This window comes from Oncorhynchus gorbuscha, linkage group LG10 (assembly GCF_021184085.1).
Source record: "Oncorhynchus gorbuscha isolate QuinsamMale2020 ecotype Even-year linkage group LG10, OgorEven_v1.0, whole genome shotgun sequence".
NCBI lineage: Eukaryota > Metazoa > Chordata > Actinopteri > Salmoniformes > Salmonidae > Oncorhynchus > Oncorhynchus gorbuscha.
Window position 1 is genome coordinate 37449487 of NC_060182.1, and position 15563 is coordinate 37465049.

The window sequence follows — 15563 nt, forward strand, 5'->3', positions numbered from 1 at the left end:
ATGTAGAAAATAGTCAATATAAAGAAAAACTCTTGAATGAGTATGTGTGTCCAACCTTTTGACTGGTACTGTATATCTGTCCAATATCCAGCAGTACAACCATTTAAAAAAACAGTAGAATAAGTAGCTACATGACTGCCTACATGTACTGTAAACGCTGACTTGTTGGATTTTTTTGAATAATGTTCAATAACGCAAATAATATGTTTGGATTTAGATCAAACTCCTCAGCAATATTCAATAAACGAATCCTTGTATAAAGAGCATATTGAAAGTCACCCCATTACAAATTGCTCCAGTGTACCTCTGGCTTATGATAGACAAGACAATAAGGAAATGAGTAGTTGATTATGTCCACCGAGGGTCATATTCTCTTATTCTGGAGTAGAGGGTCTGGACGCTGCAGGATAAGGAAAACTCCCAAAACACAACAATACTAGTTCTATACCTAATTTGTATTCTGGCGGGAAATACAAACTTTACATGAGCAGATAGAGGACTGTGCTGTACAGTTTCAACCCAACCCCAGAGAACAGAACACGATAAGAAGGTGCTGAAGAAGTGCGGTACGTTCAGCTGAGAGAGGAAAACTATGGGAACAGGAGTAATGAGAATACACTTCGATGGAAGAGGTAAGAGAACCAAGACTGACTAGGAGAAAGCAAAGCGAGAGGTAAGGGTGGTTCGGAGTCTGTGTGCTATTCAACTCTTCGTTGTTCCATAGAAAGACACTCGGGTGCTATGCTCCAACATTGTTGCAATGTGCTCGTATTATGTGCTGATCATATTTGTTGATTCAATGAACCGCTATAAACTCCATGAACACTATTTGACTGGTTAAAACCACCCCTTTAAGCTCTTGTTCATTACTCCTGAAAATGTAATGGTTTATGTCGCGAAGATATACAACATAGCTACTATTTTCAAATGAGTTTGTTGCCTTGTTTGGCTTGGTTACTATGACAGTTAATGTTTGGTGAAAGAACTACACATTTGACTGGGTCACAATGTTGTTTTTTTTGTTACTGCCGCACAAAAGGAGAAAGGAAGGGCAGACGGCTTTAGACATTCTGCAGTTCCTTCCACTGTCCTTCAGTTCCTATCTTACCCCATATCCTTCAGTTCTCTTTCTCTGTCTCTCTGGGGAACATCAACTGCATTCAAAGTGTGGTTTCCATGTGGGGCCTCTCATCAAAGAGCTCTGCAGTGCTGAGCAGAAACGTCAGTGTGTTTAGGCCGAGTCCCTGTGAGAGCGCTGTGATCACATTCCATCAGCCTCAACCCAAAGATAGATACACTGGAAAACGGCAGTCTGCTGTTCCACTCAGACAACAATCTTCCCCTTTGGGGACTCACGTGAGAAGATCAGCTCAGGATAAAAACCAAACCAAAGCCTCCCAAGTAGTAGGTCTGACTCCAGATCAGCGTTACTTTCACAAATAACTTTCACAAATAACTGACGATGCTGATCCAGGATCTGGTCTTAGGACTGGGAGCAGTCTGTGGCTACACTTGAGGGAAAGTGAAGACTGAGAGAGAGACTCAGTGGGGTTATGTTTCTCCTTAGGCTCAGGCGGACAGAACAGACAGGAAGTAAGATCAGTAGGAGAGATAGAAGAGGCCCAAACCAAACCTGGGCCGTTCCGCTAGGGTCACATGTGGTTCTGCTCAGGGGCTAGCAGGACGCCTGGGGGAGGGGCAGGAGCCCTGGCTGTCAAAACTGGCCGTCCGCGTTTTCCACTGCAGTACACAGACAGACAGACAGACAGACAGACAGACAGACAGACAGACAGACAGACAGACAGACAGACAGACAGACAGACAGACAGACAGACAGACAGACAGACAGACAGACAGACAGACAGACAGACAGACAGACAGACAGACAGACAGACAGACAGACAGACAGACAGACAGACAGACAGACAGACAGACAGACAGACAGACAGACAGACAGACAGACAGACAGACAGACAGACAGACAGACAGACAGACAGACACACAGATAGAAGATAGATATTACACTGTTACAATATCTGACATTGATTTTATCCGACATGTGATCGTTGAAAAAAAGTATATTTTACTATATACAATATAGTACGTATAGTAAATATAGTCTACACATTATTCTTCACACACTGCAACGTGCTGTATGAACTAACCTCTTTCTCTGATTTCTTGGCCTCCAGTAGGGGGTGCCAGTGTGCAATGGGCTTGCGTGGGTACGCCAGCATCTCGTTCCAGTGGCCCTTGCCAAGCCCCTCAGCACTGCACCCCACACGGTTCACACCAATGATTTCATTGTGACCAACCCTGCAGGAGCCAGACAACACACACAACGACAACACAACATTACAGCTAATCCTGCTCTTCAGACACACTACATTACAAAATGCAGGGTTGATTCTATAGCTGAATTTCTATTACATGCAGCGGTGTAAATGGAGAAGAAAAACAATTCTGTGAACCCACCAACGTAAAATAGTGGAATTCACCTGAAATAAACTAATTTGGCATCTCCCAACTCTTATTACATACATTTTGTTATCAGAGGAAACAGTTGCAAGAAGTGAAAGGGAGAGGTGAGGTGATCATGTCGCGGTTGTAATTCATGTGAATAGAGCTGAGTCATCTAGGTGGTTAAAAGGGGACATTTCCATATCTCTTTGAGAGATTATGTCTGAAATGTAAATGCGATGAAGAAAGGGTTTGTGCTCAACAACCACAAACGATAACGGCACCAACAAACTCCTCTCTGGATTGGCTCAGACCAATGGTGACGTTTGTTCTCCCTCGTCATAATCCCTACACCCACAAAATAATCCTAGATCGAAGGGACTGACTAGTACACAAAACAAAGGACAACTTGATAACCACACCACAGTAGACTCGGTTTGCCAGTTAGCAACACACACGTGTATGAATAAACTAGCACACCTGCACCCATTTAACCAGCCATGTTTGTTGATAAAGACGACTCTCAGAGCATCCCTTCAGCCAGCGAAGTGAATGTTCGGACTCCTGACCTTTTCTTTCTATTTGTTGTCCAGTTTGTTTAAAGAAAAATAGACAACACACAGAGTGCACTATTCGAGGAGGCGTATCGTGCAAACCGCACAGATACAGAATACTCCTCTGAGAGAAGCGTCTGAATGAAATGTTTTGACAATGTTTCAGCAGACGTAAAACTGAGTTCAATCAAACATTGTCTCTCTTGACAGACTCCCACCAAGTGGCTGGAAAGTGTGCACGGCAGATTTGTATTGACAGTGAAGTCGGAAGTTTACACACACTTAGGTTGGAGTAATTAAAACTTGTTTTTCAACCACACCACAAATCAAATTTCTTGTTAACAAACTATAGTTTTGGCAAGTTGGTTAGGACATCCACTTTGTGCATGACACAAGTTATTTTTCCAACAATTGTTTACAGATAGATTATTTCACTTATAATTCACTGTCTCACAATTCCAGTGGGTCAGAAGTTAACATAAACTAAGTTGATTGTGCCTTTAAACACCTTTGAGAATTCAAGAAAAAGATGTCATGGCTTTAGAAGCTTCTAATAGGCTAATTGACACCATTTGAGTCAATTGGAGGTGTACCTGTGGATGTATTTCAAGGTCTACCTTCAACCTCATTGCCTCTTGCTTGATATCATGGGAAAATAAATAGAAATCAGCCAAGACCTCAGAAAAATAATTGTAGACCTCCACAAGTCTGGTTCATCCTTGGGAGCAATTTCCAAATGCCTGAAGGTACCACGTTCATCTGTACAAACAATAGTACGCAAGTATAAACACCATGGGACCACACAGCTGTCATACCGCTCAGGAAGGAGACGCGTTTTGTCTCCTGGAAATGAACGTACTTTGGTGCGAAAAGTGCAAATCAATCCCAGAACAACAGCAAATGACCTTGTGAAGATGCTGGAGGAAACAGGTACAAAAGTATCTATAGCCACAGTAAAATGAGTCCTATATCGACATAACCCGAAAGGCCGCTCAGCAAGGAAGAAACCACTGCTCCAAAACCGCCATAAAAAAAGTCAGACTATGGTTTGCAACTGCACATGTGGACAAAGATCGTACTTTTTGGAGAAATGTCCTCTAGTCTGATGAAATAAAAATAGAACTGTTTGGCCATAATGACCATCGTTATGTTTGGAGGAAAACGGCGGAGACTTGCAAGCCGAAGAACACCATCCCAATCGTGATACACAGGGGTGGCAGCATCATGTTGTGGGGGTGCTTTGCTGCAGGAGGGACTGGTGCACTTCACAAAATAGATGGCATCATGAAGTAGGAAAATTATGTGGCTATATTGAAGCAACATCTCAAGACATCAGTCAGAAAGTTAAAGCTTGGTCGCAAATGTCTCTTCCAAATGGACAATGACCACAAGCATACTTCCAAAGTTGTGGCAAACTGGCTTAAGGACAACAAGTGGCCATCACAAAGCCCTGACTTCAATCCTATAGAAAATGTGTGGGCAGAACTGAAAAGGCGTGCACGAGCAAGGAGGCCTACAAAACCTGACACAGCCAGTTTACTGCACACAGACCCAGTTCAATTCAGTGGGAGAATGTCATGTTTTATCATGTGTCTTGTCCAGTCTTCCCCTTCTATTCGTTTCTTTGGTCTTATTAGTATCATCCCCGCCTCTTTGTTTTGTTAAGTATCCTTACTGAGTTACACCAGCTCTGTCAGGAGGAATGGGCCAAAATTCACCCAACTTATTGTGGGAAGCTTGCGGAAGGCTACCCCAAAACATTTGACCCAAGTTACAATTGAAAGGCAATGCTACCAAATACTAATTGAGTTCATGTAAACTTCTGACCCACTGGGAATGTGATGAAAGAAATAAAAGCTGAAATAAATAATTCTCTCTACTATTATTCTGACATTTCACATTCTTAAAATAAAGTGGTGATCCTAACTGACAGGGAATTCTTACTAAGATTAAATGTCAGGATTTGTGAAAAACTGAGTTTAAATGTAGTTGGCTAAGGTGTATGTAAACTTCCGACTTACCAATATATTACCAATATATATTTTTGAAACAGTACGTACAAGTCATAGTCCATGACTGAGATGTGCAGGCTGACGTGGTCCATGCTGTCTGGGGGGATGTCGAAGATGATGGCCTCGTTGTACGTGGGGTTCAGGGTGTTCTTCTTGATGGTTGTCACCGGTCGTATGTGTAGTTTGATCTCCTTCCGGGGACCACTCCTCCTCGGGGTAGACTATACTCTCTGTCGGCTCCCGAACGTAATCTCTCGAGGATTATTTATCTGGCTCAGAGACGGTTTAGCTGGGAGGTTGTTTTGCATCATGGGCTTTCTTTTTCAAACGCCTCCCGTCACAGACGAGAGACACTTTGACGTAGGGATCTGCCAATGAGAGAAAGGAAAGATATGAGGTGCTTGTAACGAATCTAAATTCTATATTCTATAACTACATTATCTTGAGATTAATCCTCAAATCAAATGTCCTGCAAACAGTCTGTCACGAGGGACATGCTGAGAGAATGCCTGGATGTTAGTCTCTGTTAGTGTGATTTTTCGATAGAGATAGTGTAGATCTACCTCTATAACACTTGACATGCAGGCATTGTCTCAGCATTTGAGAATCGAATGCTATTCTAATTACTGCAGGCCTTCAGTGACCTCACCTTAACTCAAACACATCAGTTTTGATACAGCAGCTGCGGCGATCAATTTCATTTCCCATATGTATTTCCCATGTGTATTCCCACTCCTGCTCGACTTAAACCTAAATATAGCAATATCATCCTTGAAAATGTCTGGAATAATTCGCTGTACATTAAATATTGATGAGTCAACATCTCAAGTGTTGAAAGTGGAGGAAGTGAAGGCATTCGACAGAGTGCTTTAACGGGATAAAGTGAAACATTATTGTGGTGAATACTGATTTCAATCTTCATCTGTCAGCTCCTATGATACATTATGCCAGTATAATAGTCAGATGTAAGCTGCCCTCGATTCATAAACAAAATATAAGGAGGGCTTGCTTTGCAACCAAATATGCTTCAGGGTACCGTTGATTAGCCATGGTTTACTGCACACAGACCCAGTTCAATTCAGCAACAACTGGGAGACATGTAAATCCTCTGAGGAGGGATGTATAACTTGTCAAATGTAAATAAAGATGAGAGGTACATAATAACATGTCTTATTTTGGGTTGAATGAATACAACCCGATTCATGACATTTAACTCACAGTGAATGTCACTTTCATTTCTGTCAAGCAAACATATTTCCTGCAATGGTATCTGGTTATTGATAACATAAATGGACTGGATTAAAAACTCTGGTTTCGCCAAGTCGCTTTTGGGTCCTCATTCACCTGCATGACAAGACATGTAAATCCTCTGAGGAGGGATGTATAACTTGTCAAATGTAAATAAAGATGAGAGGTACATAATAACATGTCTTATTTTGGGTTGAATGAATACAACCCGATTCATGACATTTAACTCACAGTGAATGTCACTTTCATTTCGAAGCAAACATATTTCCTGCAATGGTATCTGGTTATTGATAACATAAATGGAATATGGAACAGCAGACTTTTAGGTTGTGTCTCAAATGGCACCCCATTCCCTACATCGTGCACTACTTTTTCCCAAAGCCCTATACAGCATATAGAGAATAGGCTGCCATTTGCGATGCAAACTTACATAACAGAACACCGCCTGAAACCTCATAGAAATAAGCTGCTGGAGATGACATCTTCATATTGCCACTGATGAATATGAATAGATTCCCACAGAACTAGAAGCGATAGAGAGGACTTCCCTTAGTTTGCTGTTTTTATTTGACATTTTATGTGACTGTATTAATAATTTGGTATGTAACAGTCAGGGTAGGGTGTATTTCTACTTTGAGTCATTACCACAAACAATGAGTCACACATATGCACGTAGACATGGACACACACACACACACACACACACACACACACACACACACACACACACACACACACACACACACACACACACACACACACACACACACACACACACACACACACACACACACACACACACACACACACACACACACACACACACACACACACACACACACACACACACACACACACACACACACACACCTGAGTATCCCGTGATATCCATGGCCTTGAGGTTCCTGCACTTGATGACCGTGAGGGTGAGTCGTCCAGCAGTGGGCAGGTAGCATAGTGAGAACATGATCTCTCCCAGGTCCACACTCTCCTGTGGGAGCAAACAGAAGAAAAATTAAAGTTACACACACACACACACACACACACACACACACACACACACACACACACACACACACACACACACACACACACACACACACACACACACACACACACACACACACACACACACACACACACACACACACACACACACACACACACACACACACACACACAGCACTGAAAGGATTCCTTCAGGCCCTACTGACGTAAGGGCAAAAACACTAGGATGGAAATGGATTGTAAAGCCAAAGTCATTACAATATCCCTCAAGAGCTGTATTTGTGTGAAGCCTGCCATCGCACACAGAACTGACTATCAGGCTCCCGCTCAAGAAGTTATAATGAAAAATCAGCAGGACAGTGACAAATGGGCACTCTATGGCCCTTTTGTGGAATTACACATCTAAAGACATACAACATAGAAAGTTATAGTGGGTTACAGGAAACGAAGCTAAGGAACTATGTGGAGACTGCAGTAATGTTCTCAAATCAGTTAGTTTAAGCATTGCCCCTTTGCCCTCTCTGTCTGAAGGCAATATGACCTGTTATTAATGCCTCCTCTCAGTAAAAAGTATTACTTTTCAGGGTATTAGTGCAGCATTATAGCCAAAGGGCAAGGATTAAAGTGGGGGTTGGGTGTGGGGCGAAGGCATGGGCTGCAAGTGTCAACGTTATTTGGGAAAATGCAAAAATCTGGGTTTGAGCCAGGATTAGTGTTCAAATGTAAAATATGGCTCAGGTCAGATCAATTTTTTGAGTTCTGAAGCAATACAACCACACCTGTTCAATTCCTCTGAGTTTCTAGTCAGCCACTGTCATTTAATACTATGTCACCACAGGATGAAGCAGTGGAAACAGTAGGCCTACCTACACATTTCTATTATGTATTACAGATATTGATTAATCTCCCTCTAACCGGTCAATGATTAGTAAGCAAACCCTCCCGAAATAGTTTGTATGGATTAAACATGCTCTAAGACAGTGCCTGATGTCAAGAATTATTTCGCTCCGTCCTTCTCCCAGCCCGCCCCCTCTAGACTCTTTATCTTCCTAATGCCTGTGGGTTGGTATTATCGATGCATTCCCATGATCTATTAACAGAGTAAAGCTGCCGGCTGATACTCTTCTCCACACAAACCCCCCTCTGACCAGCGTTTGGGGTTCTCAGCTCTATTCTCAGCTCTATTCTCAGCTCTATTCTCAGCTCTAAACATTTACATTTGTGAACAGTCCTTTCGTCCATCCCAAGGCTCAGGCTCATGTTATACAGGTACATGGTCCTAAACTCCCCGTATTGTTTAATCTACTGCGTCCTTAATGAAACAATTTGTGAGACATTTCCAACCCTCTTGTCTGCATACTGCGTACTTAACTTTGCAATTGCCTACAAGATGGTGAGCTAGGGAGTTTTAGCAGTGAGTCATTTCCTTGTTCAATAAAATGTGTGTGCTGAGCAACGAGGCAACTGCTTTCTGCCACTTTAGCAATAACTACTAGATTATTGAGCTGTGCCTCCAAAGGCAGCTGAAGTTCAACAATACGGGCCACAGATAATTCTCTGGCTGAAGTGCCTTCCAGTGAAGAGAAGCATCGAATAGATTCCCAACCGATGCCAACAACATAGTGCACTGCTGCACTTAGCACAACAAGACATCCTCATGACACCATCAAAAAAGGATTAGTGTAAAAATGAATGACCACTTTTAGTATGTCGTTGGAAGGATCACATTTTTTTGTTGTTGCCCAGACAGTTTCATGACCTTTGCGATGATTACAAGTACTTTTTATCTGGGGGGCATAATGATTTGAATGAGGTTATTATTCTAACTGGTTACACATGTGAACAATGTTAACTCTCGGCTGGTCCCAGATCTGTTTGTGCTCTCTTGCCACCTCCTATGCCAAACAATGGCCATAGGAGTTGGCAAGACAGCACAAACAGATCTGGGACCAGACTATGTCAACTCTGCTTTAAGTGAGAGACAAACAGACATATGTTCTTACAGTTGTGGTGTACTGAATGTCCCTCCAAATGTCCGTCTCCCTGGAGAGGTCTGACGTCTCAACGAGGTTATCCACCACCACCTCCCCGATCATATCATGTCTGGAGAACCTGTCAAAGTCAAACACGCTCATGTGGAGCTTCCTAACAGCCAGCTCATCATAAGGCACGGGGAACTGGAAGGACTCGTCGAACGTGGGGTTGAGCGTCTTCCGGTGGACGCGCGTCTGGAACTTCTTGCGATCAGGGAGAAGATAGATTTTGACGTAGGGGTCGGAGCTGCCGCACAGGTCCTTGGCGGGCAGGTCGAAGGCTTTGAGGATGTTGACCAGGAGGGCCTCATTTTCATAATCGTACTTCAGTGAGAAGTTGATCTTCCCACAGTTCTTGGCGTTGCTGTTCTTGGCGGACTCGTCAGTGTCCAGGGTCTTCTGTCTGTAGAGCTCGGGTTTGATGCGTCCGATGCTGGTGGGCTGCTCGTCCTCGTCAAAATAGTCATTGCCAAGGTCCAGGCTGATCGACTGCATCTGTCTGGGCAGGTGCCTTTTGAACGAGCTGTGTCTGCAGAGACAGAGGAGACGGAGAGAGAGAGAGGGGGGAATACGAGAATCTTATAAAACCATGCAATCGGCAGTAGCAAAGGGCAGGGTATACAAAAGCAGAGACAGTGGAGATGGAGAGGGGGAAATATAAACAGCTTCATTATGGTGCCTGGAGGAGTCAGTGTTTGAAGAATTGTGCTTGATTTCCCAGCAGGTGATTTCATTTCCAAGTGATTTTTGAATCTTAATAGTGTTTCTGCAACCTAGAACCGTATGGTCCTCGATGCAATTTTTTTTACTCAGTAGTACAAATGGTCCTCATCTTAGGGTCTGTTGTTCAATACGGGTATGGGGTCTTACAAGACAACAGCACATAGAGATTATGTTATCAGATCCCCTGTTGGAGTTGTGGCTATGTGAAATAATAGCTGTGGGATTGTTTTACTGGTGTTTCCCCCTACGCTAAACTATATTCCATTACTTCTCATGAAGTGATCTGGAGATTATAATTACCATATTTTAAATTAACCAAATGGCTCACAGGCAGAAAGTATATGGGCTTGGGAGGACCAAAACAAAATGAAACTTAATTGCCTTTTTGCACTGTGATAATCATGCAGAAACTGTATTTTTAAACGGCTGCGGAATAACAAATTGGATTCGGATAAAAAATGAATGACCAACTTCCTTAGTGCAGTTATTAGGAGATTCGTGAGGTCCCTATGAGGATTCTTTATAACTGACGATTGATATTTATGCTGACTACCAGACCCATTCCGTTTTCTGTATGTATTTGTGTGTCTATGTTAGTGTGTGCATGTGTGTGTGTGTGTGCGTGTGTGTGCGTGTGTGTGTGTGTGTGTGTGTGTGTGTGCGTGTGTGTGCGGCTGTGGAATACTCAAGTGGATTCAGGTAGATTAAAAGTGCATTTTCTATCTTTGTTGCCATTATGTGAATATTTGGCCTGTACTGTCAGGTTCCTATGAGGGTTGCCAATTCCTGGGATTCTTTAGAACTGACTATTGATATTTCTGATAACTAACTGAGCCTTTTAGTTTCTGACCACGCCTCTGTGTGTGCGTATGTTTGTGTGTTTATGTATTCATGTCGATGGCGCGAGTGTGTGCTAACCTGGAGGAGGAAGCAGGCTCAGTGGTCTGCCGCTGCATGCGTTGAGTACGCCTCATAAAGTGTTCCCTCATTGACAGCTGCACCTCCGCTGGGATATCAGGTGACGTGTGGCTTATCTTCACAGCAGCCTCCAGGAAACCCGCGGAACCCATCGGGTCCTTACTTTCTCCGTTGCCATGGTGACCGGTGACTTCTGCTGGTTGGGGCTTGGGAGGAACTGGTGCTGGGGCTGAGGAGGGTAGATGTGGAGGTGGAAGGGGGGGCAGTCGTCTGGGGGACCGCAGGCCGGGGTCAGGGCTGCAGAGCTGGAGGAAAGGGCTGCTGCCGCCTTGTTCTGCCAGTAAGGCACCCAGCACAGCTTCCAAGAGGCGAAGGCACAAAGAGTCAACAGGACCAAGCCACACACCACAAACACGCTGAGTAGGAGGCCAAAAGTGACATCTGGAGCAGATCCGCAGGGACCAAACCCAGGATCACACAATATGGACAAACAGATGGTGGAGACAGTGAGAAGAAAATCAGAATCAATTAGATTGAAACACAAAATATGGAACAGTAGATCAGTATGGTACAGCGGGTGCAGCATCACATTAACACTGTAGATTGGTATTGCTGTATCAGTGGCAATGAAATACTGCCGGTAGGTCAGCCAAATGTTTACTATCCAACCTGTTTTCGGAAGATTGATGATCATATTATACATTTGTCTTCATTGCTGTATGGATGTGTGTGATAAATACATAAAAGCTCATCCTTAGAAATGGACTCTGCATGAGGGGATAAAGTGCCACTGTTTCACCCCAGCTTCCTTTGTTATTGTTTTTTGTTCCGTGAACGACACAGAGGTGAGGTGCGTCGAGCAGTGTGGTCCACAAAAATTGCTGTACATATTGTGTTGTTCTATCACGTGTGCAATGATGCCCGAGGGGGGAAAAACAGTGTTGGTTGTTTGCAGTAACTTCTTTGTTGTTGTAATATCCCAAACGAATATGGCTGTTTCCCCATTAAGGATTACAGCTTTAAAGCAGTAACAAGATAACACACACACACACACACACACACACACACACACACACACACACACACACACACACACACACACACACACACACACACACACACACACACACACACACACACACACACACACACACACACACACACACACACACGCACACGCACACGCACACGCACACGCACACAGTTGTTATCGCAGTAGCACACACTTTGTTAGACTTGCAACTGAATTTTTTAAAAGTAATTACAGTTAACTCTGATAAATCATAAATAGGCATATCATCTATTTCAATAGCAACAAAGACTCTTGGGATAACTGCCGCAGAGATAGTTGCATCAATGAATGGGGTGTGTTTCTAGCCTATCTGTACGTGTGTGGGTGTTAAGACGAGACGGGGGTGGGGTGGGGTGGGCTTGGAACAACCCAAGTCATTTCTTTTTCAAGATTATGAATGTGCTTTCTGGAAGAACAAATGGGATTCAAAGACCTAGAGAGCCAACGAAAATGCTGACAGGCAGCACCAAGCAAACATGAATATGAATTGAGAAGGCATAGAGAAAACATCACACTGTTGGCTTGGCTTCACCCAGTGTTATACAGTAAATATATTCTTGATGCAATGTAATTATTTTTCTCCACCTGATACTTGCCAACGTTTCCATACTTCCACAGTGGAAAATGGACTTTTATTTCTTCGGTTTGCTGCAGCATTCGTTCTTTGCTGCTGCAGTCTTGATTACTCTGATTTGTCTGCAATAATTCACACTGAACAGTCCCTGATCATCTTGGGGCTTTCTAAGTGTATTCTGACTCCAATCCCAACATAATTCCCAACTGTTAGATAGATAAGACGACCTGCTCCGAGGCAGATTCAATTAGTTCCTTTTATAAAATTCAGCTGGCTCAACTGTTTCTCAGTTTAATGGACAAATATGAGCATATGTTAAACATTATTACTACAGGATATTTGTTTGTTCAACAGTTACATTATAGCCCATGACATAATATTTAAAGAGGAAGATTTGCAAGTGGTTCAAATTAAACATGGATGCAATATCAGCATGGATTCTTCTTTTTCTACATTTCATCCTTTCAGAATCCTTTCACACTTTACCTGATCTTGTGTTATTATTATTAGATATCTTCATGCTTTACGGTTTCGAGTGCACTTATAACTTTCAAATGTCCACAGATAAAAACGGTTCATTTTTACTCAGACGAAAACTCTCATGTTCAGAAACCATCCATCAAATCATTTTTTTAAAATTGAGTGTCCAGCACAGAGCGCTTTAGGCTTATCCAAGATGGAGACTAGATTTCCAAGACTGGGGGATTTGTGCCTCCGCTCCTAGGGGATTTCAACATTATCCCCAGCCATGACTTCTCCTTGTCAACTACCATTCCTCACAGCTCCGCACAAAGGACAGTGTTGACCAACCTATCACTGGCACATTTTTCAGTTGCTGTGATGAAAAATGCGAAGATACAGTAGATTGATGGTTTATGTTGACTATCTGAAGGGAGCATAGACTGGATATTTTATGTCGCTGAAATGGTCTACGATGGCTGAGAATAATTTTCCCAAGATATGTAACCACCGATAACATTAAACACATTACCAATTGGTTGATAAAGGGATACCTCAGTCTTCCAGTCATTGCGCTAACACTTGTTAGTATCCGATTAATTATCCTAAGCACATATTTATTTCCCAATATGACAGCATAACCGGACATTGAATCATCGGAACACGGAGCCAAATACTGCGTGCACTGACAGTCTGTCTTCCACACATTAGATCGTTGACATACAGTTATCAGAGCTCTATTTGCTCTACATATAGTGGTGTCCACACTAGAGACAGTGATTTACGCCCACAGCTTTAGAGGCAGTGAAGTTCTATTTTCTCTCTGTGTGATGTAATGTACACACTAGACAGTGCTGCAGCTGTAGATACTGGGCAGCGAGGCCAAGGCCCACTGGGGGCTGATCATGGTGCAGTCTTTTGTGTTCCTTCCCCAGACAGACAGACAGACAGACAGACAGACAGACAGACAGACAGACAGACAGACAGACAGACAGACAGACAGACAGACAGACAGACAGACAGGCAGACAGACAGACAGACAGACAGACAGACAGACAGACAGACAGACAGACAGACAGACAGGCAGGCAGACAGACAGGCAGGCAGGCAGGCAGGCAGGCAGGCAGGCAGGCAGGCAGACAGACAGACAGACAGACAGACAGACAGACAGACAGACAGACAGACAGACAGACAGACAGACAGACAGACAGACAGACAGACAGACAGACAGACAGACAGGCAGACAGGCAGACAGGCAGGGGCTGCATCCCAAATGGCATCCTATTCCCAATACAGTGCCATACTTTTAACCAGATCTATGGACTCTGGTCAAAAGTAGTACACTATATGGGGATTAGGGTGCCATTTTGGGAGGTACACAGAGTATTGGTCATGGTGCAAGGGTGGTGTTCCTTCCCAAACCTGACAAACAAATAGTAAGGAAGCAGAGCAGTGTGAGGCCGTTACTCCAAGTGGGGTGCTGAGCCCAACCACACTGAGACAGACAGACAGACAGACAGACAGACAGACAGACAGACAGACAGACAGACAGACAGACAGACAGACAGACAGACAGACAGACAGACAGACAGACAGACAGACAGACAGACAGACAGACAGACAGACAGACAGACAGACAGACAGACAGACAGACAGACAGACAGACAGACAGACAGACAGACAGACAGACAGACAGACAGACAGATAGATAGATAGATAGATAGATAGATAGATAGATAGATAGATAGATAGATAGATAGATAGATAGATAGATAGATAGATAGATAGATAGATAGATAGATAGATAGACAGCGTGGGAACGGACTGACCTCAGCATTTAAAACACTATTGATGACCACATCCTCCCAAGACGGATCAGCTTTACAATCAACCAACAGGAATTGTTCAGGACGCCTTGTCATGACAGAACCAGTCAGCTTAGGCTACTCAATCGATACTCTCAGAGGTTGACACGACTGTGTGAAGATCTCCTTCAGGTGTGGATTTAGAAAGGTGAGGAAGAAAATATTGAGGTTTGATGCAGTGATAGATGATTGACTACTGCTATTTTAATAGCACAGACATAGCATCTGTGCTTTATCTCTAAGCCAGCTGGAGTACTCCCAATGGTTTAAACATCAATATGTTGTCTTGCATTATTGGCTCTCCCTGGGCCAATATTTTTTTGATTCATTACATTACACCATGATGTAAATGAGAAAGGTCCAACCACAGTAAATACTAACGACAGCTGGTGCAGCAGTGGTACATGTACAGTGCCTTGCAAAATTGTTCATCCCCTTGGTGTTTTTCCTATTTTATTGCATTGCAACCTGTAATTTAAATGGATTTTTAGTTGGATTTCATGTAATGGACATACACAAAATAGTCCAAATTAGTAAAGTGAAATGAAAAAAAAAAAAGTTGTTCAAAAATTAAATAAAAAAAAATGTAAAAGGAAAATTGGTGCAACATTTCAGCGTCCTGCTACTCATGCCAGGA

General features: G+C 43.1%; 1 protein-coding gene across 1 annotated transcript in view; it reads right to left on the reverse strand.

Moving 5' to 3' along the window:
- LOC124046886 (synaptotagmin-6-like) overlaps window positions 1-15563 on the reverse strand; it is a 68841-nt gene continuing 53278 nt past the window's right edge. Inside the window, exons 2-8 of the mRNA XM_046367663.1 lie at window positions 10957-11397; window positions 9286-9844; window positions 7145-7265; window positions 5340-5394; window positions 5075-5191; window positions 2166-2316; window positions 1-1740 (exon numbers count right to left, since the gene is read on the reverse strand). Of these exons, the coding sequence (XP_046223619.1) occupies window positions 1669-1740; window positions 2166-2316; window positions 5075-5191; window positions 5340-5394; window positions 7145-7265; window positions 9286-9844; window positions 10957-11397 (1516 nt within the window). The 3' untranslated portion in view covers window positions 1-1668. The remainder of the gene's footprint in view (window positions 1741-2165; window positions 2317-5074; window positions 5192-5339; window positions 5395-7144; window positions 7266-9285; window positions 9845-10956; window positions 11398-15563) is intronic.